This window comes from Aphelocoma coerulescens, chromosome 3, assembly GCF_041296385.1.
Source record: "Aphelocoma coerulescens isolate FSJ_1873_10779 chromosome 3, UR_Acoe_1.0, whole genome shotgun sequence".
NCBI classification, from domain to species: Eukaryota; Metazoa; Chordata; class Aves; order Passeriformes; family Corvidae; genus Aphelocoma; species Aphelocoma coerulescens.
The window spans coordinates 76,929,624-76,957,393 of NC_091016.1; the positions used below are offsets into that span (position 1 = coordinate 76,929,624).

The window sequence follows — 27,770 nt, forward strand, 5'->3', positions numbered from 1 at the left end:
AAGGCTTTTTGGTTGATTTTTATTTTGGTTTGTTGTTTGGGGGGTTTCTTGTCTTTGTTACAGATTTCATTTTTCTGTTTTGGTGTGGTTTTAATTTTAATCTTTTTTTCTGTTAACTTGATTTGTTATTGAGTTCTGCTAAAGAGAATTGAGGTGGCTATACCTACATGTATGTATGGGGTTGAAGAGTTTGGATAAATGAGTTAGGTGATGGCAAGATTTCTAGCTGTATCTTTCTGCTTTTAGATTATGCAAGGAGACAGAAGGAAGGTGATTTGCTCATTATTTCTGTGGTATGTAAGATAATGCCACTTTTCTACAGCAGCAGTTAAGAGAAAAAAATAGGTGCTCTAAATCCTCCATTCATGCTGTCTGTTTTAAAAATACCTAGGGGGGTAGGGTGAAGAGTGAAGGGGAGGATCTTCTGGATTTGAGAATTCTAGATTGCTTTTTGATAAGAAAAATAAAGGGACAAACTTTTACTTATAGAGAATTTTTTGTTCACTATTTGCATAATCATTTAGTGAGTTTTCACAGTAGATCAGATTTAGAATAAATATGTAAGAAACAGTAATACCTTCTCTTGCAATGCTGGCTGCATATGTTGAAGACTGAAATTACTCTTCTGTTTAAAAGGTCCTTATTGCTGCTTTCTTTTATGTCCCTTCCTAAAAAAAAAAAAAAAAACAACAACAAAACACTATCCAAGGCAGAACATAAATTCTGTGTGAAATGACAAGCTAATGTTGGTATCATTATGCAAGTAAAGTGTGAAATAAAGCTAGAATTCACTCAGTAACAGAAACAGGTGATTACAGGAAAGTATAAAAAATTGTCATTATGTTATAAAGTGTCTGTATGTTGCAACATAGTAAAAGGAACAGCAGACTTTCCCACTGATACTTTGTTATATAGTCTTTTCTGTTTTCCAGTGGGCCTGGGCCCTGACAGGATGGTGTTCGTGAGTGTTTACCCTGGGAAGTGATGCTCCAAATTTTCTGCCCTATCATTAGCTTTTGTGTAGCATGGCTGCTATGCTGTTCCCTTAACAAGCAGGTTTGAATGTATCTGCAGAACTTGCATTTCTAGAAGCGGGACTGGTGTAGGAAATCACCCCTGTATACACAACCTGTGAAACTTGATATTTAAGCTTTACTGACTGTTAAAGGCAGTAGTGCCCTTACTGTCATAGAGTTACTGTGAATTCAGGGAATGAATTCTTATCCCTTTGACTAAAGGAAAACTGTGTATGCTTGTTGACACTTGCTCAGTTCAAGGTATGAGTTAGTATTCAAGGAGCTTCTCTAAATGAGAACTGCACTTGCCTAAATTCAGATGTTAGAAGAACATGCATAGTCATTTTTTCCCTGAAAGCAACATAGCTTCTCTTGATTTAGCCCATTTGAACCAAAAATAAGCTATTCCTATAGGAAGTTGAGTACCCATTTGAAACTATTTGAAATTATGAACTTTTTTCTTCACATGAGGTCCCTAATAAGAACTTTGACAATACCTCACTGCTTTTATTGAATTCCCTCTGTGGTGCAATAAAAGTATTCCTGATACTGAGCCAGCTGATGTGCTATTGTACTGTTTGGATAGAAATGTTTATCAGGCTACTACACAATGCTGAGTAGTTTCCTAAACATATTGAATTTCAATGGTCAAAGAAGCCTATAATACAGTGATTGCCTAATACAGAAGAGTGTCTGGAGCTTCTGGAGTCCAATCTAAGTCTGTTCAAGCAGTGACACCATTAAGCAGGCTGAGATAAAAAGGAATTTAGTGTTAAGTGAATAATATCATGCCTCTTATAGCTTATAATGTCATGCAGATATTTTGCTGTGCTTTGCACCAAGAAACTCATATCAGCTGTATTATAAGCTGTAGAAATCAATTCTGTACATTATTTCTAAGAGAGAAATTTCCAAATGGAATATGACAAAAGCTGTTTAAAAATGCTGCACCACCTGGCTACATGACAATATAGTAGTATCCTTTTGTTACAAGATGAAGGGGGTGGCATGGGGAGTCTAGGACTCTTTTCTTAGCATGCCGTAGGTTTATCCTTAGGGTATTGTGCATGTGGTTAACAAACTTATTTTACAGTTGTCTCTCTCTAACAATATAAAATGATTTTTTAAATCATCTACAAGGACCCAGACTCCTGTGAGATACCTTGAGGAGTGAAAACACCCTAATTTTGGAAACAAAGACCTAACCTGTTTTTGGGCATGTATTGGTTTTGTTGTGTGACATAGATTACACAAATGCCTTTCTATCAAATAGAGAGGTACACGTGGCAATAACCAGGGGTTTCAGGTACTTTTAGGGTCTCCAGCAAATGGACAAACCTTGGTCAAGACTTGGATGAGTGAAAGTCCCTAAATATAGGCCTTTCATGTCAGCTGAAGAAACAGTAACCTTTAGTGTAACTCATGTGCACCCCCAGACATGGCTTATCAGGCCTCACAAGTGTGATAAATGCAAATACAAGCAAGGTGGCTAAGCATGAGTGCAATCATGTTTCTCCTTCCTGCGTTTGTCCCTGAGGTGAGTAAAGGAGAGAAAACGGCTGATAGATCTCAAAGAGAAATGATTCAGATGTTAAAGGCTTCTTGCGTGGCATGCCTTGATTTTTTGGAAGAATTGCTCTGTGTGCAGCGTGTTTTGAACAACTTCTTGAACAGGGATACTGAGGTGCAACAGTTGCCAATAGGGCAGAGTAGTGACAGCGAGGAGTACTCAAAAATACAAAACCAAAACAAAAAACCAGATTTTTGTTGTGGAAAAGAGCAGACTCTTTCACTTGGGAAGGGGACAAGACGCGACGCCTCAGACGGTCGAGCGTCTGCAGCAGCCCCGTGGAGGGTGAGGTTCGGCGGAGAGAGCTGCTCGGTTACGGACGAGGCACCCCGCGGCCCCGGCCGGTGCGGGGGCGCGGCTGAGGGGCTTCGCCGCGGCTGAGGGGCTTCGCCGCGGCCCCGGCGCCGGGCAGGGCCCGGGCCCGCTGCGGCCTCGAGCGCGGGGACTCCTCACTCGCACTCCCGCCGCAGCCGCCGCGGGAGACGGGGCGCCCCCACCGCTCATGCGCCCAGCCGCTCCGCTGGGGGGCGGGGACACAGCCCCGACGCCCGCGGCGGATCATACCACTGTGCGCCATGGGGGTGGCCCAGAAAAGAGCCTTCTCTAACAATTCGCTTATTAAGAATCCCCGCTGGATTCTTCCCTGGCTTCTGTGTGCAAATAAATGAAGTTGGCACAGAGAAGCAGGCGGGAGCCTACGTCCGTTCGCGTGCGTCCTCGCCGCTTCCTTCTTTCCCTCCCCTTCCCTCCGTCGGCGGAGAATTGGGCGCGTCCCGCTAGCTGCCCCTCCCGCAGCCGAGGGTCCGGCCCGCTCCCGCTGCTGGCGGTCCCGGCGTCGCGAGTTCCCGCTCTCCCGCCCCCTCCTTCCCACCCTCCGAGCCGGCTCCGCGCTCTCCTCGGTTTCCCGCTCCCTGCCCACGGCCCCGGCGCGGCAGCCCTATGGCGTACAGTCAGGGCGGCGGCAAGAAGAAAGTCTGCTACTATTACGACGGTGAGCAGGGCCGGCGCGGGAGCGCGCGTGCAAGAGCGGGGGGGCGCCCTTCTAATGGCCGCTCGGGGCGGGCTCTGTCCCCGGCCCCCGCCGGCGCGGCCACCCCTCGCCCCGAGGGACGAGCTGAGCCCGGCCCGGCCCGGCCCCATGGCGGCCGGGGGTCCCCGCCGCCGCGCCCCGCTCCCGCCGTCGGCTCTGCTGACCCCCGCGGGCCGGCGGGCGTGGGGCAGCGGGGCCGGGGCCGGGGGTAGTGGAGTTGGGCGAGGTGCGGGTCGGGGAGCTGCCTGGCCTGCCGGGCCCGGCAGTAAGTGCTGTGTCTATTGTTTCCCCGCAACATACTCACCCCCCGCCCCCCGCCCAAAAAAAAAAAAAAAAAAAAAAAAAGAAGAAGAAGAAAAAAAAGTTGAGACACTCCCCTCCATCCGCTGAGCACGGAGGCGTTGGAGTCACTGCTGTGTCTGGCTCCTCCCCTGCAAAGAAAGTCCAGGCCATGTGTAGCTCCGGCACCTGGTGATTGTTGAGCTGAGGCCTTTGCCTGCCTCGAGCTTTCGTACCGAGGTCTGGGGTACGGAGGAACAGGGCGACTCTGCCCCCTCCTCCCCCATTCCCCAAACGGAGCACGGATCAGAGCAGAGGTCTGGCTCCCACGAGCCTCCCTTCCTGCAAAACGCGGAAAGTTGTGTGCGTGGGTGTTTAATAATAGTGAAATTTGAGTTGCATGCAGGCCCTCTTGAGTTTGCACACTTGTCTCATGGGGACATAGGGGCTTGTGATCTGCGTTGTGTCATGGCGAAAAAGTATGTGGAGCCTGGGCTTGGTTTGAGATATTTTGAGCAATTTGATTGCCGTTTTCTCTGGCCACAGCACCAAGAAGTTTTCGTTTTCTTCTTGAGCTTGAGTTTGTTTAGCCTTTTTTGTACTGGGAAGTGAGCTCGATAGACAGATAGTTAAGAGATTTGATTAAATTGCCTCCTGTTGTAACAATCTTGTACGGTTGCATCTGACGCTGGTCTTGGTAGTAGTCAGGAAACAGAGGTTGAGGATGTTCAGCTGTAGTCCTTTGGTTTTTTCACCATTTTGGAAGTGAAGATGAGTGGCTAAACCCACTCAAGATATCAAAGGGTGTGTTGCTGTAGCAAACCTGCCATTCTTTGTAAATTGCAGATCTTGTGGGGCCTGTCTTGGCTTTTTTTTTTAACCACACTAAAGGAGGCAGAGTGGTGGTTGCCGCCCCCTTCTCTTTGTTGCTAGCACTGGTTCTTTGTTCAGCCTAAAGGGGAAAGGAGGCCCCTGTTAGGGATACTTTTGGTGAGTCTAGGATCTTAGTTTTCCTAGAGAAGAGGAATCACTTTTCGCCTTGTTGAAAGAAAAACAGCAGTGATAGTTTAGAAGCTTTCTCACTGCAAATATTTGCTTTTTTAAAAAAATCAGTTTGCTTTTTTTCTCTTTTTTCTTTTTTTTTTTTTGTCTTTTTTTTTTTTTTTTTTTTTTAATAAAGCCAAGTGGCTGCAGTTTACTAGATGTTGATATATTGTTTTTCTGTGATTACTGGATTTTGGTACTTTATGCTAGTATTAGATTCCCTTAACAGCAAAAAAGCTATACTTTTGAAGAGAGGGGAGAAACCGGAAGAGGTACAAGTTTGGAGGTGGCAGGATAATGGCTTAAAGCAGTTGTAGTTCATATGTAGACTAGGATAAATGAAGTTAATAATGTAGAGAAAATAGTATCTGTTGTGCCTTAAAATAAATGTTTTACATGTGACAGAAACATTTTGGAATATTTTTGATGTCTCATTTATTTTTATTGCCAAATCCAACACTTATTTTACATGTCTTTTGGAAATAGAGTTATTAGAAGAAATTTTAAAGTTAATACCTAAAATAAATATCCTGATGCTACTGTGTGGTTCATCTGGTAATTCTGAATATTTTGTAACTGTTGTACCAGCAAAGCCTTTGAATTACAGCAAAGGGAGTGTTTGAAGTCTTAAATAACCCAAAACAAAAAACTACTGAGGTAATGGTGTATCTCTAGAAGGATGTCATGTCTGAAGTAAATTACCCCTTTTTGAGGTCATAATTGTCTCTCTACACATACTTTTACTTTGTTTCTTGAAAGTTGTAGACTGAAAAGTCTTGAATAGTTTTAGAAGCATGTACACTTATCTTCTGAGATGCAATAAACTTCCCCATGCTTTCTGTGAAACTTGGTGTAATTGTCATTTAAGGCTGATTTTTTGAATTAGCCTATCACTTTCTCAGAGTGTATTGTTGTTAAGATTTTTTTGGAAATCAACAGTTTAAATAGCCTTCATACTGTATTTGGAACTACTAAACTTTGAGTAAATGAAGCTCAATTTCATTACCTTGAGTTTGCTTGTAATAGACAGTCAACCACATCCAGTTTGCAGAATTGTCATTGCTTTGCAATCATGCTTAGGTCAGGAATTTCGTCTAAATTTAAACCAGTATACTATGGCAACTAATTAAAATACAAATTAAAATACTTCCGTGATCTTATTTGAAATATTTTTCATAAATACTTCTAGTCTTAATACATGTATGGCCTTAGCTTAGCAAAGTGTGCTCCTCAACACTGTTTAGAACCATGCTAGATGTGGAAGGATGTCATAGCTTTTATTTTAGTCTCTTACCATGTATCTTCAGGTTGTTGTCATGGTTTTGCAACATTGTGGCTCAGGTAGTTTAGCTCTTTCAAGGTGTTGTAGAGTTGCCCACAGCAATGAGAACAGGCCCCAGATGGTCTTTCCAGCTCTGTGCTCCTGTACAGCCAAGCACAGTTCTAGAGAATCGCACAGCCACCAGTGTGGTTACGGTGAATTCGTGTATTTATGCCATGCCAGTGCACTAGCAGTATTGTTTATATTGCTGTTTGTGCATAATTTAGTGTGAGTGTTCAAAAGGCTCAACCTTCATGAAAAATTTGAGAGATCTGCATCAGAGTGTGGTTGGTTCCATCCACAAAGACGAGACTAAACCTATTTTCGTAGGGAAGTGTGTTATTATAGTCGGCCATTCTTTAAGTAGTACTTCTAGTTAAAGCTTACATCTGCAGATAAAATGAACTTAAACTGAAGTGTTTTCTGGAAATTCATCAGTACTTTGTGCAGTGCCTTCCAAACATGATGATGGTGTCCAGCCTCTGCTCAGGGCTCAAAAGTCAGATCTTTGCAACTCTTTTGCTCTCTGCATAATTTTAAAACCAGAACAAAATGCCCAGTCCTTCAGAAACTAGTGTGGTAATTTTAGGCCTGTTTGAATAGCTGTTTATTGGACTCATCAGCCATTGATGATCTTTTCTTTTACATTCAACTTTACATGAGTTCACTCCTTAGTATCTCTGAAGTTAATTCAATGTAACTACTGCTATTAAGATATGTTTTTTTCATGTGGTTTCTATTGTAGCAATTAGGTTTCTTCACATAGTGCAGTTCTGAAACACCTCATAATTTCATGGTAACTATACTTTAAATAAGCAGGGATGTGGTCCGTGTACATAACAGTTTATCTGTTCAAAGTTATAAAGTAATGTAATTTACAAGTTACAAAGTATCAAAAAACAAGTGAAGATGTCATCTCTTGTCTCTTTATTCAGTCGCTTAAGACCGTTTTGTAATAGGTAAATTTAATGGTGTTATTTTTCTGTATGTCATAGTAACTAGAGAGACTAACACTTTTTTGGGGACATAGCTTTTGTTAGTCATGGGGTTTTGAGCAGAATTAAAATTCCTTTAGGGCATGTAGCCTCTTGTATTTTTCTGTGCGTTAGAATATTATCTATAGCCCTTGTTAAAGTCTCAGAGAAGTGGGTGTCTAAAACTTACGCTCATCAAAGGAATCATGGGTTTATTTTTATTTGATCATCATTTTGGCATGTAACTTACATGAATTAAGAAGAAACTTTTTATATATACATATATATATATATATATATTTGAACCCAGAACATGACAGAGTATGTAACAATTGTCAGGCAGGTCTTCTGTATCACATCTGTACCACATAATGAACAGTGCCGGACAGTAAACTCCTACTAGCATTAAATGAGTACTTGGCTTGTCTCTTTTTAATTAAGTACTCGACTTTTCAGAGATTATAGGTTGCTGCTTCTTAATGGGAGCTATTTAGCTGACATTTTTACTGGTATAAAACAATACATTTCAGTTTTTCAAGCTTCACTGTGAAAGATTAATAGATTTGCAAACTTTCTACACATACTGCTTTGCATTTTTTCCCTCTTCTTCCTCCTTCAGTTACATTCTCTTTTTTTGCGCTTTCCATGTGCTCCCACACTGGTAAGTGATATAAATGTGCTCCTAACATTTCTGTATGATTTTTACTTTTATATTAGTAAGAATTTACATTTTTATTAGTAAGTATAGAGTCAAGTACACATACTATCTGCAGTAATAGTCTTGTGAGCTTGGCCTCACTGTACCTATTTCTCATCTATACACATCTTTTAGTCAGAGTTAGTCTGGCAGAGGTCTGTGCAGAGGTTTTTAGCTCCATCAGTGAGTGAGGTGTCCTATCCTCACACATACTAGCTCTTGATACACCTTGCTTTTCTTCCCAAAGCACTCCAGTAAGTCTGTAACATACGAAAAAGAGATACATAAACTTCAGGATCAGTGGATGAACTGTTTGTACCAGGAAGTGTACCACCTTCTTCACTAGGTAAAGGAGGAGAGACTTTTGACAACTTTGCCTCCATCACAGTATGATGTCTCTGTGATGGGTCCCCTTTGTGATGTTGGTTGAAAATCAAGGTGCTAATGAAGAAAGAGGATCTTTCCTCTTTTCCTTCCTCACCCCTGCCTACATAGGCATCACTAATACCTTGAAACTTAATGGACTTTTTGACCATATGCTTCAAGAATTTCTTTTATGAGGCTAATGCCAAAACCATTTTTTTGTGGGTGATGCTAAGACCTGAAAAATATAAATGGTATTCTATTGTCTGTTGCTAAAGTGTATTATATTGATATCTATTGTTAGTCACTACTGCTGGCCTCTAATACAGAAGGATCAATATTCTTATGCCAGATACTCATCTACAGATCTTCTACTTGACAGATAAACCCCCATGAAATTTACCAATGTGCCAATTCTTGTAAAATTCTCTTCTCTGGTAAAAAAAAAAAGAAAGCTAAAAAATATGCTTCCTTTATTTATATAACTGTATGCTGCAGTGTATGGTATATAGAATATGCATAAGTTAAAATTTGTTTAGTTGATTAATTGCAGTGTATTGAAGAATATGTTACAAGTGTATTTAGGAAACTTGTTAATTTTATTTTTTCTCTATTTCATATGGGAAAAATAATGGACTTTACATTATACATAAGATATAAAATAATTCTTAATTGTCTGCTTCCCCATATGTCAGCATTCTGAATAAAATGTCAGTGATGACTACAGAAGCTGAAGTAGTTAAAATTGAAATGACCTGGTAAAAACACCCATTTTTTCAGCCACAAATGCATTTGTAATGAAGTTTCCTCAATAATATCACATTATTTATAGTCATTATTTTCTTAAAAATCTCAAAGTTTAAAGCTCTTACTAGCTAGAAGATTTTTTAAAATCTGGGACTTAACAGTAACTTCAAAATGTAAAGTAGAGCTAGTAAATGGTTGGTTTTCATCTTCTAGGCATTAGTTTCAAAGAGCTATGATAGATTTTTTCCTAACCATCAAATATATAAGGTATTTTTTTGTAAAGTGCTTGAAAATGTTTTTGCTGGAAGGAAGGAGTTTGTTTATACTCTTAGTACCTTTTGCTCTTGACCTGAATGTGACCAAACCTGTAGGCTTGCAATAAGTAACTGAAAAAAAAGTGCTATTATTCCACTTAAGTACCCAAGTTAGAAGGTCCAAACTCTTCAAAATTCTTAACTTAATGTTAAAACTTGGTATTTCTATTGTTATGGGATGGCTAAGAGCTAGGTTTGGAAGGGTAGTTTTTCTAAACATCTCCTTATGTTACATTAGGTTATATCTGTTTTCTTAAGTGTCTTTACTCTCCTGTCTCTTTGAAAACTGAAAGCTTGAAGGATTTTAGAATGCTTTGAAACTTTTAATCTTACTGTAATACTTGTTTTTCTTGGTAGTTGGTGATGCTACTGCAAGCTGACATTTACCCTTCCTCCATGAAGCTCATGTTGAAGAGGTGAAACTAAAGCTCTTTTGTAGTGGTGCTGCTTCTTACCTCTGACTGATAAAAATTACAAAATAGTATGACATTGTGAAAATAGTGTTTCTTTTGTTCCCAGTGGACAAGGCAGAGCATGTTGAAGGATGTGAAAGAAAAGTAAAAAGTTCAAGAAGGTAAAGTTCAGTAATCCTATCGGGAAATTGGGTCAAAAAGAAAAGAGGTGCTATTATGAAGAGTTGTTATAGAAATTTCCAGCTGAAAGCCATTGACAACTGAACATAACTTTTAGGCTTGTTTATGTTTCCAGAAACAGTTGTGTAAAATGGTTCATATGTCGGGAATGTCAGTGCTTAAAGTGGGGTTGTGTGTGTTCTGTCAATAACTGAGCTCAGCAGAAAATTTACTACTAGCCCATGATAGCAGCTGTTCCTTTCTTGGAAATAAGTGTCAAATTTGTAACCTTAATTGTGTGCCTACTTGGTCTCTAATTTAACAGAGGCTAATCTGGATTATAAAGTTCTTGTTAAACTACTGTGGATTTCCAGCAGCAGGTGTCTGGGGAGTGTTTGTGCATGTGGTTGCCACAATGGATCTGGAGATAACTTCTGGATGTAACAGTTAGGGTTAGTAGTTAAGGGCAGGCCGAGGATGGTAAAGTCAACTCATGCAAAATGGTAGGTTTTACTACAGCCTCTGTTGTGATACTATGTGGCAATGTCATCAGCAGTGTCTCCTCTTAATTCCAGTTGTTTCCCATTTTATTGTTCAGTTCTGGCCCATTGTTGGGCCAGAATTTCACTCTTGATTTGAAACCATGTCTTATAATTATCTTAGCTCTCCCACTACTGTCTGCTTGTAGTAAAAGATTTGACTTCTTTTTTTCCCCTCTGCTTCTGACATACAACAATTTGTTTCCCTTGTATTCTTTTTGAAGTAGGCAGTACTCCCTTTGTGGGGTTTGTTTGTTTTCTGCAATCATACCTGTTTACTCATTTTCTGAGAATGATTAAGTGGCAGTGAAACTTGTTTTGTGATATGAATAGCTATTCTTTTGTGTATTACTGACAGGTGATATTGGAAACTATTACTATGGACAAGGGCATCCAATGAAACCTCACAGGATCCGAATGACTCACAACTTGCTGCTAAACTATGGCTTATACAGAAAAATGGAAATTTATGTAAGTATAGGCAATAGAATATCCACTGAAGCATTTTAAGTTATTTTTAAAGGGTTTCAAGTATTGTCACACAAATATATGAAGAGAGGTGGAAGTGAAAATAGGGAATACTTAAATAGTGTCTTTTACTTAGAACTGAAACAGTATTTAATGCAGTTGTCTATCACAACAGAGTAGCCATTGCTTTATGTGAAACACCACTATTGCTTTCCTTTCACTATTTTCCTTTCAAAGTAGGTGGGATTTCTTTCAAGTTGTCTGTTTTAACTCATTGTTAGCGGATTTTGCAAAGCACTTTGATTATTTCTTTAACTTGTTCTTGTTATCAGCGACCCCACAAAGCAACTGCTGAGGAAATGACCAAGTACCATAGTGATGAATACATCAAATTTCTCCGATCAATAAGGCCTGACAATATGTCTGAGTACAGCAAGCAAATGCAGAGATGTAAGTGCCAACAGGCTAAGTCTGTGTGTACATGCTTTGATGGCTAGCATTGTTTGAAGCTCTGGATTCACCAATACAGAGGTTAGAGAAGTACTGTAACAAGAGTAGCATGTGCCTGCCTTTAGCTACACTATTTTGGACTTCTGCATTAAAAGCAGTCATCTTGACAAAAGTGTTCTTCGTGCATATGTAAGGATTTTTGCCTTTTCTTTCACAGGGTGTATTCTAGATGTGAAATACTGCTGCTAATAATAAGGCTTTAGTGCACAGATTGTGAAGTGTTTGTGAAAGTGCCTTGAAATCTTTGTAAAAAATGGCTTTTTTGAATACTAGATAAGTAAAAACCAATGTGTGAAAATGCATTTAAGTCAAGAAAAGAACTCGCTCAGTCTTTTTGGAGGGAGATAGTAAAAACTGTACATCATTCACCGTTTACCCTTTCTGTTATTAATTTATTCCTTTAATTATAGGTATAAGCTCAAAGTACTGTTAGGAATGCAGTTTGACAGCTATCATATCAATTTTAAAGGCAGTATTGTAACCACTTTATGATGCCTTATTGTCAGCAAATTATTTTTCTAAGTAATTCTGCATTTCTTAACATGACCTATGTGAATCAGCAGTTCTTCAAAAATCTAAAAATGATTGAACTTCTTCAAATAAGGAGACAAATCATCCAATGAAAACTAAAAAGAATTAAAAAAAGAAAAGAAAAAAAGATTAGGTTGGAATTATCTTATACTATTAGGACTGTACATTGTTTTCAGTGTTTAAATTAGCCTAACAAATAAGATGAGGAATAAGTAGTTAAAATGCTGAATAAACTATGCATCTGTGTTATCCATGTGTGTATAGATGCTGTTGGAATGGTATTTTTAAAAAGTAATATGTTTCTTATACAGTTAATGTTGGAGAAGATTGTCCTGTATTTGATGGCCTGTTTGAGTTTTGTCAGCTGTCAACTGGAGGCTCTGTTGGTAAGTATATGTTGTTTGCCAACTATTTTATAGCTTTAGTAGGTTTGTATCAGCAACTTAAAATTTTGATAGTGCATTTAAAAATGAAGTAAATATAATGGTTTTTTATATATTTTAAAAAATAATCATATATCAGTTACAGACTAAAATATGAGATGTATAAAGTATCTCACTCAGTGTTGGTAAGAGATCTGTTCTAAATCAGCTTATTTAAAAAATAAAATATGATTTCATGTAACAGATTTAAAGGCCATCAGAAATTTCTGACTCCATTTGCTTTCATTCTTCTGTGTGTCTTTTTACAGCTGGGGCAGTAAAATTGAACAGACAGCAAACAGACATGGCTGTCAATTGGGCTGGAGGACTCCACCATGCCAAGAAATCGGAGGCATCTGGTTTCTGTTATGTCAATGATATCGTGCTTGCCATCCTTGAGTTACTTAAGTAAGTTTGTGACAGGAGCAAGTTAAAATTACAGAAAGCGTCAAATTTAAGTATTTAAATGTTTGAAAATACGGATTGTAGTTACCATTTCAGTGAGTTTTCATAGCCCATGTTGAACTTTTACAGTTTCAATTAAGAAAGCTCCAAACTCTACCTAGTTTGGCTTCAGCAAGACATTCAAACTAAAATACAGGCAAGCTGAAAAGATAACTAATAGGAGATAGATCCAAGCAACAATGCACCCTGTAAAATGCTGTATGCTGTAATTCTAGATGGTGGGGAAGGACTAGAGTGGCAGACTTCAGAAAATGGACAGACTTACTTGCTTTCTGTAAATATTTCTGTAATGTCTCCCTTTGCTATGCATGGGGACAGAACAGTGTGCTAGAATGATTGCTACCCTGACCCCTTAGGGCAGTCATTTTACTCATAATCTTACACCCATTTGGTTTCACTATATGCCTTCTTGTTTCCTATAATTTGACTTGTTACTGTACCAAACAGGAATATTCAGGGAAGATCATGCTCTGAGCTTCCTTGGATTATTACAGGAGTTAATGTGGCTGGTTTTAATAAATAATGAAATAACAGCTGTGCTGCTGTGTCTGCAAAATAAAAAATGAGGAGTAATGAAAAAGTGATCATATAATTAACTTCAAACAGTAATGCTTCACTAAAATTTCAAGTCGTTAGTGTTGCTTTTACTGCTTCAGAGGACTGTATCCCTACTAACAGCACATTAATCTCATCTATTTGAAAAAATATTCTAGGTATTTGACTCTTATGAGGGGTCAGCTGATTTTGCTGGTGAGGAACGAGGGAAGTAGCTGTAATCTGGCAGTCTAGAGATAGAAAATGTTTCTAAAGACACTAGGAATAGTCAGTATTAACATATTAAGATGTTCATTTTAATGTGCACTGTATATTCAGGAGCTGTCTCTGCAGTCTACGACACATGACTTTCTGTGGTCCAATCCTGAAGTTTTTAGCTTAATGTGCATGTGAAGGAAGGAGTCTTGCAAATTGTTATGGGTTGTGTAACTGTGAAACTGTCCCTGAAATTATGGCTGCTTACACTCAGTACTCCATAGAGCATGATGAAAGTGCGTCTTCTGATGACAGACTTTGTTCTTTATGGGAAAACATAAAATTTAAGGGATACTTACTGTTTCTAGTGCTCTAAGACTTCAAATCACTGGTTTCTTTATCCATCTCAAACTGTCCTGAAATTTGCAGTATTTAAGAAAATAATAAACAGTAGTGTAATAAATTTATGCAAATGTAAATTGCAATACATTTAAAACCAACAATGTACCTTTCTTTACAAGCTGGAGAGGTGAAAAAGAAAAGTCATGGAAAATAAGTTATTTATTTTTTGCAAACTAATGGAACACAGACCATGTTGGTAATTACTGAGAAGGCAGAAAGGAAGGCCTTGCGGTGAGTGAAAGGGGTGAATTTAGAAGATGTGAACAACAAAGTGATGTGAGCAGAAGCACGAGGTATAGCTTCTACAGAGTGAGACAGTTTGGGGTAAATACTAAATAACTTGCTTACTTTGATGAAGATAAATTTATTAATGTTATTCAAAGTGTACTGAGAATTCTAAGAGCATATGGTCACATCAACCAAAATCATCACAGTGATCACAATCTTGAATTTTAGTGTGTGTTTGGGGTTTTTTTGTTAGTGTTTTTCTTGTTTGCTATCAGTATATTATGAATATAACATATAATGATAATTTATTATGTGTTCTTTCTAGGTATCACCAAAGAGTGTTGTATATTGATATTGATATCCATCATGGTGATGGTGTTGAAGAAGCGTTTTATACCACAGATCGTGTCATGACAGTATCATTCCATAAGTATGGTGAATATTTTCCAGGCACAGGGGACCTTAGGGTAAGGTTGAACATGAAATTTCATTAGGTGATAAATTCCCTCTTACTGTCTTCCTTGTTGATACTGTTTTTGCACTAGGCTACAAGTCCAATTTTGTACTATGTCCAATAATGGTATACAACAGTAAGTTTTCATAAAAAATATTAGCCTGGAGTGATAGATTAGTTGAGGAATCTTAGGAAAAATTAATACAGGATAGTGGGAAGCTAAATTATTCACTTCTACATGAAATTAACACCTTTACTTCTGGCTAACTAGGCTGAAATCTTTGTTCAAATATAATTAGTTTAATTCATGCAGATTTTGGAGGTGGCTCTAAGAAGAGAGTATGGTATATTTATAACTATCTGTACATTTCAATTCTGCACTTACGGTGAAAAGTAGCTGTTTGCAGATCACCCTTTAACAGTCACAAAGCTTAAATTACAATTTGAATTTACTGTGTTCTATTTGCCTAGTAATACAGTTGACTCATTTTTGGAATATTTCTTATGCCATGAAGTGTGTTTTGAGTTCTCATGATGCTCACTGCCTAAGAACTTTAGCATGCCCCATAGGCAATTATGTACTGAGCGTTACAGCTGACCTGAGGCAGGGAGCATTTGCCCATGAGGAATTATCACTAAAGCTGTTGTGGAACCTCTGGCAAAGCTGAGAATAGAAACCAAGTTTCCTGGCCCTTCATGTTAATTTTAAGTTAGTCATTCCTCATGTTAGACTCTTGTCTGTTAGAACAGGAAATTGTTCCACTTCACAGCTCGAAAGAGTATTACAAGTATTAGGATTAATGTATTCCTAGCTTCAAACTCATAAATGAAACCTCTTTTATCAGAGACACTCCCAGGATATGTCATTCCTCTGGTGTTAGCAACTTTGCACATTAGTCTGTGCATACAGTTAGAAACTTTTTTAGTAAACACTTCTAACAAGGTGGCCTACAAAAATGCGGTGCTGGGAAAAAGTTCACTGTTTTTCTAATATGTTTAAATTGATTCATGAGATACAAGTATTTGTGTTCAGGCTAATACTCCTGAAAAGTGTGTTTCCCAGTCTATTGATGATACCCAGAGGGCACAGGAGTAAGTGAAAGTTGAGCAGTGAGGTGAAAAGCATTCATTTCAACGTGGTTCTTGGAACTGAATGTTATTATGGTGGTTAGATTCTGTTAAACTGTGTTCTAAATTGATTTAGGAAGAAATCAGATTAGTTTTTATCTGTGTGATTTAACTTGACTGGCCACAAGGTGGTAGTGGTGCTTCAAACTAAAAGCAGCTCAGACCAGGATGTTTATCATGACAAAGCTGTTGTTGCTGAATTTGGCTAGAATTTTTTTTTTTTTTTTTTTTGAAAGGATTAGATATCTTGGCCTTTTAGAAGCAGCACTTCCCGTTGACAGAGAAGTTTGTGGACTCTTCACCTCACCACACCCAGAACAAAGAACTAAAAGATAGCACAGTTGAAATAAATAGAAGAATATTTTATGGTTTTTGGGATTTATTTTTTTTAGCAGTGTCAGGGACAAACAGTATCTCAGGCATAGCAGCTTTTTTTCTGAGCTGCTAGTTAGGATTTTGAAATGAGCATTATCTGCATACAGGCTTTAGCAGGCTTTATTGCAATTATTGCATCCCCATAGAGATTTTTCCTGTCTCCAGAGATTGCAAACCTAATTGAACTAAACGAAGATCTAATTCTCTGAAAAGTCAGTGTTCCTTCTGGAGCCCAGTATTGTGCTGCTTCCTTCTGCCTAACTTGATCTGCCATTGATGGGTATTTTTCCAATTTCAACAGCCAAATCTTCTCTTTGTTCTTGTCAGTGGGCTGTGTTACAGCTTGTTTCTGTAACTCTTTAGTTAGTTGATCTAGTTTGCTGATCAGGTTACATTTATTTGATGCAGGAACAAATTATGTGTCAAATGATGATGTGATGGCAGCTCCATTAGTACAGCTGATCTGAGGTTTTCTAGTTTAGCAGCATTCATCCATTTTCTACTGAATGTATTGTTCAGTCTAAACTTCCAGTATCCTCAATAAGTTATTTGACCTTCTACATATTTTAGATGATAGCATAAATTTCGTCATTTATACACCCAGATAGCTCAATTGAGACCATAGTTCCCTATAGTGGCTCAGGTTCTTTGAGGCAGCTTGATCTGTTGGTGAATGGGAGGCTACCAGAATGCTGTATTGTTTCTTTAGGTTTTATATCTAATGCAAGCATCCGTTCCAAAAAAGTTGCTTGAGTAGCTCAAGCAATTGCTCTGTTTAGGTGGAAATTGTGTGAACATTTGACTTTGCTGTGTTTTAGGATAAGATAAATTTAATGGGGTTTTTTTGTTTTTAATCTGCAAAGCAAGACAAGGAGAGGAATGACCTCTTGAAGCAGTATAAGTTAGGTGTCGACCTGCTGGAAAGCAGCTCTGTGAGAAAGGGCCTAGGGGTCCTGGTGGGCAAGTTCACCATGAGCTAGCTGTGCCCTTGTGGTCAAGAAGGCCGATAGTATCCTGGGGTGCATTAGAAAGAGCACTGCCAGTGGGTTTAGGGAGGTGCTCCTGCTCCTCTAGTCAGTTCTGATAAAGCTAAATCTGGAGTGCTGTGTCCAGTTCTGGGCTCCCCAGTACAAGAGAGACATGGAGCTACTGGAGTGAGTCCAGCGGAGGATAACAAAGATGATGAAGGAACTGGAGCATCTCTTTTACAAGTAAAGGTTAATGGAGTTGGCCCTATTTATCCTGGGGAAAAGACACTGAGAGTGGACCTCATCTATGCTTACAAATATCTCAAGGGTGGGTGTCAAAAGAATAGGGCCTGATGAATAAGGAGCAATGGGCAAAAACTGAAATGCAAGAACTTCCATCTGAATATGAGGAAAAACTACTTTGAGGGTGATGAGCACTCAGCGAGGTTGTCAAGTCTCCTCTGGATATACTGAAAGTCCACCTGAATGTGATCCTGTGCAATCTGCTTTATCAGGGAGTTGGACTAGATGGTCTCCAGAGGTCCCTTCTTCCAGTACTGACCCTTCTGTGATTCTGTGATCACCTCAGAAAATTCAGCGTCTGAAAGTCCAGATGATTCATTCTGGGAAATTCTGGATAACTTGTACTTCAAATCAGCCAGCTGAGTTCAGTAGGGGTCTTCAGTGTCACTCATCTTGCAATGTTAATAATGTGCTGTGGGCAAAAAAACTCAACTGTTAACATTGTGTCTATGCTTCACTGGGCCATTTGGCCCCCTCCCCATCTCCCTCCATTCCCCCTCACGCCCCCAGTAAAGGTTAGTTACTGGAAGTAACACATTACTGATGCATTCCCTGCTAAGGAGGCTTTGTTCAGGAAGAGGAAAAAGTCAATGCCTTTCAATAGGTAGTGTTGAGAAGTTTAGTATTGGTGTTGCTGGGTTATGCTGCTTATGACTCGTAGTTTTTCTAGGATCTTAGACCAAGTGTGTGCTCTTTCTGCAGTGCTGCTGTTTGATAATAGTTTGCAGCCATACTGAACAGGTTAATTCTCACTGTCTGCTCCACTGAACTGCATTGCTTTCTATCTGTGTTAGTGATGAAATAAAGGGAAGAAATGGGAATGTGTGTCAAGCAGAGATCTTTAGGTTTTATGGTGATCATCAAAATAGGAGTGGTTGCATTCAGGGTGTATTCACTTTATATATATACACATATACTTTTTTTTTTTGCAACAAACTTTTTGTCTTAATACATAGGTTGTCTAGGAAAGCTGGTAAGATAGACTACTACAGTTCCTGGCTTGACGCTTGATGGAACTGAGAATAATTTGCAAGTTTGTTGGGGTTTTTTTGTACATTTAAGGGTACAAAGGGTTTCTTCAAGGGCACCTGCAATTGGCCCCTCTTGGATTTTTCTTCTCTCCCTTTTGCTGCAGCTACTTCCTCATCCTATGTTTAGGGAAATAATGTGGTTTTGAAAACCTTTTCAAGTTCAAATCTTCTATGCAACAGTGAAAGCATGCATATCACCTTGCTCTTCTTGGTTTTCATACTTTTTTTTTTGCTTGGCTACTTTTGCCAGACTAAACTGGTTGGTTATGATTTGTCTTTTTGTCTTACATCTTTGAATTAAAAAATTGAGTGTAGTTACTGCTGTTTTCATCTTGGCGTACAACTCCTACACTCTACAATGGTTTTATGGGAGAACAGGAATCAAGTAAATTCTGCCTCTTATTCCTCATAGATATGTATAATGGTACAGAATAGCTCAGCAGACTTGTGTAGACTTTTTTTCATGATACCATCCTATGTGCTTCTGTGTTTGTATTAAAGCATTTTTCATCTTTGCTTGTAGGACATTGGTGCTGGAAAAGGAAAATACTATGCTGTCAACTTTCCAATGAGGGATGGTATAGATGATGAATCATATGGACAGATATTCAAACCAGTGAGTGCTTTGTTTCTTGTTTTTAAGCTCTCTGGAAACTACTAGTTTCATATTTTCATTATGTCAATTAATGAATTGCTGTTTTATATTGATTATAGATTATATCCAAAGTAATGGAGATGTACCAGCCCAGTGCTGTGGTATTGCAATGTGGAGCAGATTCACTGTCTGGGGACAGGCTGGGATGCTTTAATCTTACTGTTAAAGGTAAACAGAAAAGTGTCTCTTTGTTGTCTGTAACTTATTACTTATTAGAAACCTCTACCCTTCATACTGTTTTTCAAGACACTTGCATGATGAGGACTGGAGTCACAAAGATTTTGTTCATTACTATGATTAATCACATCTTTCTTTGCTATACAGGGATGGCCAAAAGAAACCCAGAAGTTGCCTCTTTCTTTCTGTCCATCTAAAAAAGTTAAGAAGCTTGGTTTTCCATGTGTTTCCTAGCCACTCAAGTGATTCCCTTTCTTCTATGTACAGGCTTTCTGTAGCTTTAAAGCAGTGTCCTGGAATGACAGGACAACAGTCGTCTGCAACACTTACCATGATGGGCAAATAAAACCTAGTTAGCAGTCCACTTAATAGGACTACAGATGTTAAACATCAAACACCATGTTGGGTGTAAAATAGGTATTATTGAAATGAGAATACTCATTGCATTGTTAAATTTATAGCAGTGTTTGTTATACTGAGCCATATGTTAACACTAATTTTTATTAATTTTCATAGAATTAATTAATTTTAGTATTACTTAAATTGATACCTGAATTTGTGATTCTCTAGTTTGGGATATTAATTTAGCAAATAGCATAACTGCTACTGTTGCTATTATTATTATTTTATTATTATTTATTTAAATGGTAAAATATTAAATGTGTAGCGAACTTTTGCTAAGTCTTCAATCCAGGCTGTTTGAATCATTAGTTTTCTGCGTTTTCTTGGTTTTGTGTTTGGTTTTTTTTAATGCAACAATTAGAGTTTTGTAGGCAACAAAATGCAGTATAGTATCTGTTGGGTCTGCAGTGTTTCAGGGTTCTTTTCTTGATTTGCACCAGGTGGCAAAGCTACTTCAGTTGCCCATACAGCTCAGATTTTTTTCCATCTTACATATCTTGGAAACCAAGAGAGCTGCTGCCTCCTACAGATGCCTTTCAGTATGCTGTATCTCCCTGGAGTGTGTACTGTCTTGGCACCAGTTCACTCTGTAAGCAAGACTTAGCAACCTCTAATACAGGTTCAAATTTAGAAGTAGAAAGGACCGAGTACTGATTTTGTTCTCCCTTCTTCCCCCATTGCATTTTACTGAGAAATTGTCCCTAAATTTGTCACTGTGTATGACATCAGTTATGAAGAGACAAAACACTAAACATTCTAAGATCATTTCAGAACAACAGCAATAGACCATCATGCAAAGTCTCTGAAGACTGGGGTGGATGATGTTCGTTGTGTTTTGTAAATTTCTAATCTATAGGTCTTGACTTCCTGTGAGGTTGTGCTTAGCTCTAGGGGGAGACAGTTCTGTTCGAATCAATTCAGTTCTTATTTTTTAAGTGTGACTGCATATGTCTGATTAAATAGTTTGTTATATACTCTGTTTAATAGATATTTTGCTTATATTGTCAACTCTTTTTGTTTGACAGGTCATGCTAAATGTGTGGAAGTTGTAAAGACTTTTAACTTGCCATTGCTGATGTTAGGAGGAGGAGGCTACACGATTCGTAATGTTGCTCGATGCTGGACATATGAAACTGCTGTTGCCTTAGATTGTGAAATTCCTAATGGTAAATATTAATATTCAAATTAATATTTTATTAAGAAATAATCATGGGAGATTTTAAGTAAACAGCAGGAATTTGTATAGATAACTGTAATGCATCAATTTAGACTATACTATGAAGAAAATTATAGCCAGTAAATTTTCAGTATCTTATGCACTAAATAAGTGTAAATATTTAGGCCTTTTTTTATGCCTTAGCAAAAACTTTAAATGACTGAATCACTTTTTGAAAATTCAAAATGTAGAACTTATGGAACCTTACTTGTAATTATTTCTAATATGAATATCATCATTATGATAGAATGTATACTGCAGTTTGATTGTGGCAGTGTTGATCTGTAAGTTGTACAACACAGACATGGTGTACATAAGAAATTATTGACTATGCAAGTGTCCACTTTACATAGCAAAACTACTGTTTCTTCATTTTATCTGACAAAAGTAGCTGTGAAAGTATATTGACTTCTACTCTTCCATTTCACTCAATTTTGGCTATACAAGCTATCTTAAAATTTAAAACCAGAAAAAACAATAGTAGACTGCTTTTGAATAGTTGAGTACTGAAATAATTTCTCTGAGGAAGATCCCTAAGGATCCTGGACTCATTTTACTTCTGGCCAAATATGCTCCTGGATATATTTTTGGAATTCAATTTATATAAAATTGCTGTTTGGACTGATATGTTGCACACGAGCCACTGCCAGTTTGCACCTTGAACCGCAGCTTTGCTGATAACCTTTTGCTATTCATGTATTTCTTGGTGCATTCAGTGTTTCCATCTGACTTCAGCAGAATCCTGCTGTCAGTGAGAAAAGAGTATTAAGAATGTGCCTTTCAAGATATATATTTTCCATTTTGCATGTCAACATATATTCTTTGTCAGCCAAAGCTTTTGAAGACACAGTAGCAGTTTCTTGGGATTTTTTTTTTCTATTAGCATGCCTCTTTCAATGGATTACATATATACATATACATATAAAGTTTTTTTTTATTTTTTTGATATTCCTCTCAACTTTTTGTGTCCCTGTCACCTTTAATCTGTTCTGAGAAATATTGATGTATTTCTAAATGTTGCAATAGCAACATCTTCCTGTCTGCCTTCTGTTCACCTAACTAGATCACTTATCCTTTAATAATCGTAAATGAAGAAAGACAAAGGGCACAATTAAAAATGGATTTCAGTGTCTTATTTCTTAAGGGTTCTGTGGATTTTTTTTTATATTTCTCTTCATTTATCTGGAAAGATACAGTCATATTCAATGTAAAATACTGCTGTTGTCCTGGCAATGTATTGTTCATCAACTTAATTTTGGTGGTTTAGTGTTCTAGTTAGGGGACCATTTCCTGTGAAAATGTAAAAAGTGGGGTAAGGAGGGAAACAGACAGACTGAACCAGTCAGCACCACTGAATCAATGTCCAGCACCTACCAAGGATATTGAACTAGCTGTGGTTTTCAGCCTAGTAACAAGTATTAAAACTTATCCTGAAGGAATATTTTGAATGCCTTGCTTAAACCTTTTAAACTGGACTAACGTTGAAAACAGCTACAAGAGATCATCAGTTGATCATCTCTTTCCTGAAGAAGCATATTTTTAAATTACTTTTCAAATTTGTTACTGTGTTGTTCAGTGTGTAATTGCAGTAGATCTTTCTCTTAGTATTTTGCCAGCAGATTTAAGTTCATTTATTGAATAATTTAGAGAAAAACCACTGAACAGCCCAGATAATTAATAACTATTGCTTGCTTGAATGCTTATGGTTTGATGATTCTCTAAGTAAAATCCTGTCAAATCTACTGTTGTATTTAAAATGTTTAAAATCTTCTTTGGTTAACAAAGTTGTTTGGTTTATAGAGTTGCCATACAATGACTACTTTGAGTATTTTGGACCAGACTTCAAGCTTCATATTAGTCCTTCAAATATGACTAATCAGAATACACCAGAATATATGGAGAAGATCAAGTAAGTAGTGATTATCTTATCTATCAAGTGGGTCATGTGGATCATGTTTCTCCAGAGGTTTAATTGTTGGCAGTTTTGAAAACTGTATACCTTTCTCTGTTCATTAAAAATAAGTACTAGAATAGATTTGACATGTTTTCATTTCTGTCAGAAGAGGGGTTTTTTGGAAGTCTCTTCCTCCAACAGAATGCATGCTTATGAAGTCCCATGACTATAACTATGAAGATTTATGACCCAGCTTGGATTTTTACTTTTTCCAGCATCTGAAAAGATGACTGTTTTACTTGGATTCCCATTCTAATTTTGCAGAAAGTTTATCCTGCCAGGAAAGAAGCTGGTGTGCCATGACGATTAGGATTTCTAATTCTCAGCTCTGTGTCTAAACATGGACTGGGAATGTCATTTTTTGTAGCTGTCAGCTGCAAAAATAAAAAAATTATACATGAGCTTGAACATCCAAAACTGTGGAAAGAGTGATACGTGTGCAGGCAATTGAGTGGCTGTGATTTGGCAAATCCACAAGGTTTGAGCAGTGCTCACTGACAAGCTATGGTGGTTGTGTGTTTTTAGGCTGTGCCACTCTTGATACTTAGTCTATTCCTCCTCGCATCTTGACATTTTTATTTGAAACAAAATACTTTACTTCAGGGGTAAAGTAATGCATACACAATCAATTCTCTACTGAACTAAGGAGGTAATTGGTTAGCTTGAAGTATTCTTGGCTTGCTGTGGTTTGTCCTTAAAAGAATAAACTGCCACCCCTGCCCTGAGTTTTAACAGGCTGTTAACGGTACACAGGAATTCTTTTGGTTACTAAAAATAGCTGAATAAAGATGTGAAATTGCATGTATAAGTTTGCCACTACTGCTATAACTTTTAAAACTGTCAAATTGCAAAATTCACCAAAGCTGTTAAAATACTAATTTTTAAGTGATTGGTATATAGACTGTGATGGGTGTTCATAGCACAACTATATCAATCACAATCAAATTTAAGGGGTTTAGTTTTTAATAATGTGGAGTGGGAGAAAAAGCCCACTTATTTTTTGGTAATGTAATTGTGCAAAATTTCTCAGTAGTAATGTAGTTCTCCAGCTGGTGGTCTGGCAGGCTGCTTGCTGTATGTTACATATATATTGTTGAGCTTTTGTGGTGCAAGTAGGCTGCAAAACTCGCTGCTGCAATCCAGGTACAGATTGCTTTCTGTCAATAGAAAACAAACAATCTCACATTCTTATACTGGCACCCACAAGATCAGTGACCCATCATTTTGGAGAATCCTCCTTCAGTTCATTGTGTGTTTTCACTGACACCTGGCTTTAGGGAGCTCCCTGGCATGGCAAAACTACTTTGCCAAGTCATGTGATTTAAACAGAGGCAGGGACTCTTAAGGATTCCAAAAAAGCACCAGTTGCCCTTTAGCCCTTCAAATTGTGCAGAAGGATGCTAAGATAATTGTTGCAAATGCTAATATTTGGTGCTTGCCAAGCCTGCCTTTCTACTTACACTTTGGAATGATAGTTTTGAGTCCCAAAAGAAGCCTGGTATCCTTTCCTTTTCCTGCATATGGTGCTTTGAAGTGTATCATCCACCACATCAGTTTGCTTAGACAGGACAGAACTTGTCTCTGTTCTTCTGTTGGCTGAAATAGCCAATAAGGAAACTTATCCAGATGAATTAATTTTGTCATTGCTGCGCACAGTTGGGAAGTCTTCATGCTTTTAAGTGTCTGACTTTCTAAGAAACCAGAGAATAGTGTATTATCTAACTTGATAATCTAGCTTATTATAAACAGAGCAGTACTGACACCAGTTTAGCCCAAGTGGGCAGTACTTGTGCTGATCCTGTGGGGAATTAAAGATTGAAGTTGATTGAAATAAGTATTTGTAAAGTACAAAGAAAATGATGTTCAAGTACACTGTGGATACTAATGATCTCATAGGGAGGGAAAACTTCCTGAACTTGGCATGCTATTTTTTTTAATTGAAAAATGAAACTGACTCTAAAGCAAAGCCAGGTTAACTTTGTATGCAGAGTTCAGAACTTCATAAAAAATCCAAGGAAATGCTACTTCTGTGTAGTAATAACTTTTCTTGTCTGTTACTCGCAGGCAACGCTTATTTGAGAACTTGCGCATGTTACCTCATGCACCCGGTGTACAGATGCAGGCCATTCCTGAAGATGCTGTTCATGAAGACAGTGGAGATGAGGATGGAGAAGATCCAGACAAACGCATTTCTAGTAAGAAATACCTTTTCATGATAGAACATGTCCATAGTCGTATTGGATTTCATTGTTCACAACCTTAGTTGTAATAGTGTGCAGTATTGGAAGACTGGCACTTTTGTTTCCTGAATAAAAAATTTTACCTCTGGTCTGCTGCTTTTGATGTTTTTAAGGTGGCATCTAGGTGCACATTTGAGCCTCTTAAAGGGTCTAATGAAGTGCTGGAACAGCATGTGTTTTTGCATCTTATGGATCAGCCTGGCTGTTTCAAATCTGTAATAGATACTTCAGAAGACTTAATGAATTTTAACCAAAGGAGATTTACTTTTTTGGTGACTAACAAAAGACAGAAACTATGTTTCCCTCTGAGGTAAAGTGAGACACAGTGTTTAAGGGGGGAAAAAATGTCTTTTATTTGCTTTTTTGTTATGAGGCAGAGATTTTCTATACTTGTGACATTACCCTTGACTTTATAACCATAACCCTTCCATGAACTTTGAGTTGTTCTTCAGCGATAGCCAAGAGTTCCCTGCTACCTTTAGTCTTTTTTGATGGTGATTAGAATAATTCTGTAACCTCTTATTAGTGCACTATCCATTTTCTGAACTGTTGAAACCATTATTTTTTCTCCTGTGATTTAGTTTTCAGTATTTGATGTTTTACTTGATACATGGTTAAAATATTCCCACTCTCCCCCTGTGTTTCTGCAAAGCTATTCTTTGGAAGTTATTATGTGCGTCCCAGAATATCTTGAAAGATAAGTGTTTTTAACTGTAATTTAGTTTATCAGCATTAAATGATTATAGTATATTACTACTCATTCTTAATTTGATAGTTCTTTTTTTATTAGGGCTGTTGTAGTTGGACCTGTTGATTAATTAATATCATAAATCTGAATCCTAGTTCGAGCATCTGATAAACGCATAGCCTGTGATGAAGAATTTTCAGATTCTGAAGATGAAGGGGAAGGTGGACGACGAAATGTTGCAGATCATAAGAAAGGAGCCAAGAAAGCCAGGATAGAGGAAGACAAAAAAGAGACTGAGGACAAAAAAGCAGGTAGGATTGTGGTGTGATTTCGTCCTATATTTTAGAACTGCAAATGTCAGTCCCACCAGGAGACAGATGTTTTATCTATTAACAGTTAATTAGTTGTTGAGATTATGTATTTATTTCCATCATATTCAAATAATCTGTTTTAAATTAATCAGTTTCAAGATACAGCTATTCAGACTAGTAAAATATTTTCAGGCAAGGGTTATTGTTTCTTCTACACAAACTTGAAGTCTTAGAGCCAGGGATTTGTATGACTTAATGAAATAGAGATGAGAAAATACACGTTGGGCAAAACTTTTGTTCCTGTTTGCTTTTGTGGGGTGAGCCAACTCGTTTTCTCTGAAACAGAAACCGGATAGGGTTCTGGGGACAGTGTAATTCCAAGGATTCTTGATTTTTCTAAGAACTGGATACATCTCAAGCTTAGGGGAGCTCCAGGTCTCATTACTGCATGCCGTCATTATGGCCAGTCAAGAAGAGACCTTGCCTTGAGGCATTCTGAATCGCTTGCCGTTGTGCTGAGATTGCTCCTTTGGATGGATGCATGTAACATTGTACTTTAATATGTAACCAGTGACTTCTAAAAGCCAGTTTCCTCGGCTAGAAATACATACAAAAGAATAAACTTTTGTCATGCTCTTTACTTCTTAAGTATTATAAGGCTTTTTTTCCATCTTTTGGTATATGTAAAATCTTGTGATTTTTCAGATGTCAAGGAGGAGGATAAAGCCAAGGACAGCAGTGGTGAAAAGACAGATGCCAAAGGGTAAACACTAATTAATTAATAATGTCATCTTTTTGGAGAGTGTTTATTAAGTCAGTACTGTATAATACTTTTCAGTTCTGTGGAGGTCATTTTCAGTTGCTCATAATACTGAATATTTTAGAATCATGACTAGAAATTCAAAATTGCATTTCTAAACCAGTTAATAAAAAAAATAAAACAACTTACCAGTTTGTTTTTGCCTTTGTACAGAGCAAAATCAGAACAGCTCAGCAACCCTTGAACAAAAGATAGCCTCTCATCAGTTGCAGAACATAATACTAGAGTCGAAGAATACCTAAAAGGAGAAAAGTTTTCGTATGGAGAGAGACTGCTGATTTCATTTTGTACTATTTGGCATGGACTGTATTTATTTTCAAATGGCTTTGTTCTGTTTTTTGGCAAGTCGTATTGTGAGTTTTCTAATTATGAGGCAGAAATTCCTTTCTTCACCATGCTTTATGTAATAGTATTTAAAAATGGATGTGAGTTATTATGTTAAATGTCTAAACTGATCTATTAAAGTAATTCGCCTTTCCTGAGCTGATTTTACCTTTTTTGTAATTTTATCTTTATTAAAAAAAAAAAAAAATTGTACTTGGTTGTCTTTTGTCCATCATTGAACTACAAAGAAGAAAAACTCTATATAAATTTGGCAGACTTGTACTTATCTTTGAGTACCTAGTGAGTTTAAATGGACAGCTGGCAAACACGCAAGCTAAACTGTGTTGCTTTCATTGACTCCACATGTTCCAGCAATTCCTGCATGAGATGCAAACAACATCTATGGGTATACAAGTGAGATTTGAACAGGCTGAATAAATGGGTGAAGGGATTCTGGAATAACATGATCATATGAGCTCACA

At 37.8% G+C, this 27,770-nt stretch overlaps 1 protein-coding gene across 2 annotated transcripts; it reads left to right on the forward strand.

Annotated features, from left to right (window-relative positions):
• Positions 1 to 3,387: 3,387 nt before the first annotated feature.
• Positions 3,388 to 27,472, forward strand: HDAC2 (histone deacetylase 2). 2 transcript variants are annotated; one of them, XM_069010953.1, is made up of 14 exons: positions 3,388 to 3,577; positions 10,825 to 10,937; positions 11,267 to 11,384; positions 12,287 to 12,361; positions 12,667 to 12,805; positions 14,568 to 14,709; positions 19,025 to 19,117; positions 19,216 to 19,324; positions 20,761 to 20,901; positions 22,752 to 22,860; positions 24,970 to 25,100; positions 25,989 to 26,144; positions 26,850 to 26,907; positions 27,118 to 27,472. In XM_069010953.1, exons 1-14 carry the CDS (start codon positions 3,526 to 3,528, stop codon positions 27,146 to 27,148), a joined length of 1,467 nt encoding a protein of 488 aa, XP_068867054.1. In that variant the 5' UTR covers positions 3,388 to 3,525; the 3' UTR covers positions 27,149 to 27,472. The 2 variants fall into 2 exon arrangements, with proteins under 2 accessions (XP_068867054.1, XP_068867055.1); XM_069010954.1 differs by lacking the exon at positions 3,388 to 3,577 and adding an exon at positions 9,906 to 9,929.
• Positions 27,473 to 27,770: the final 298 nt, after the last annotated feature.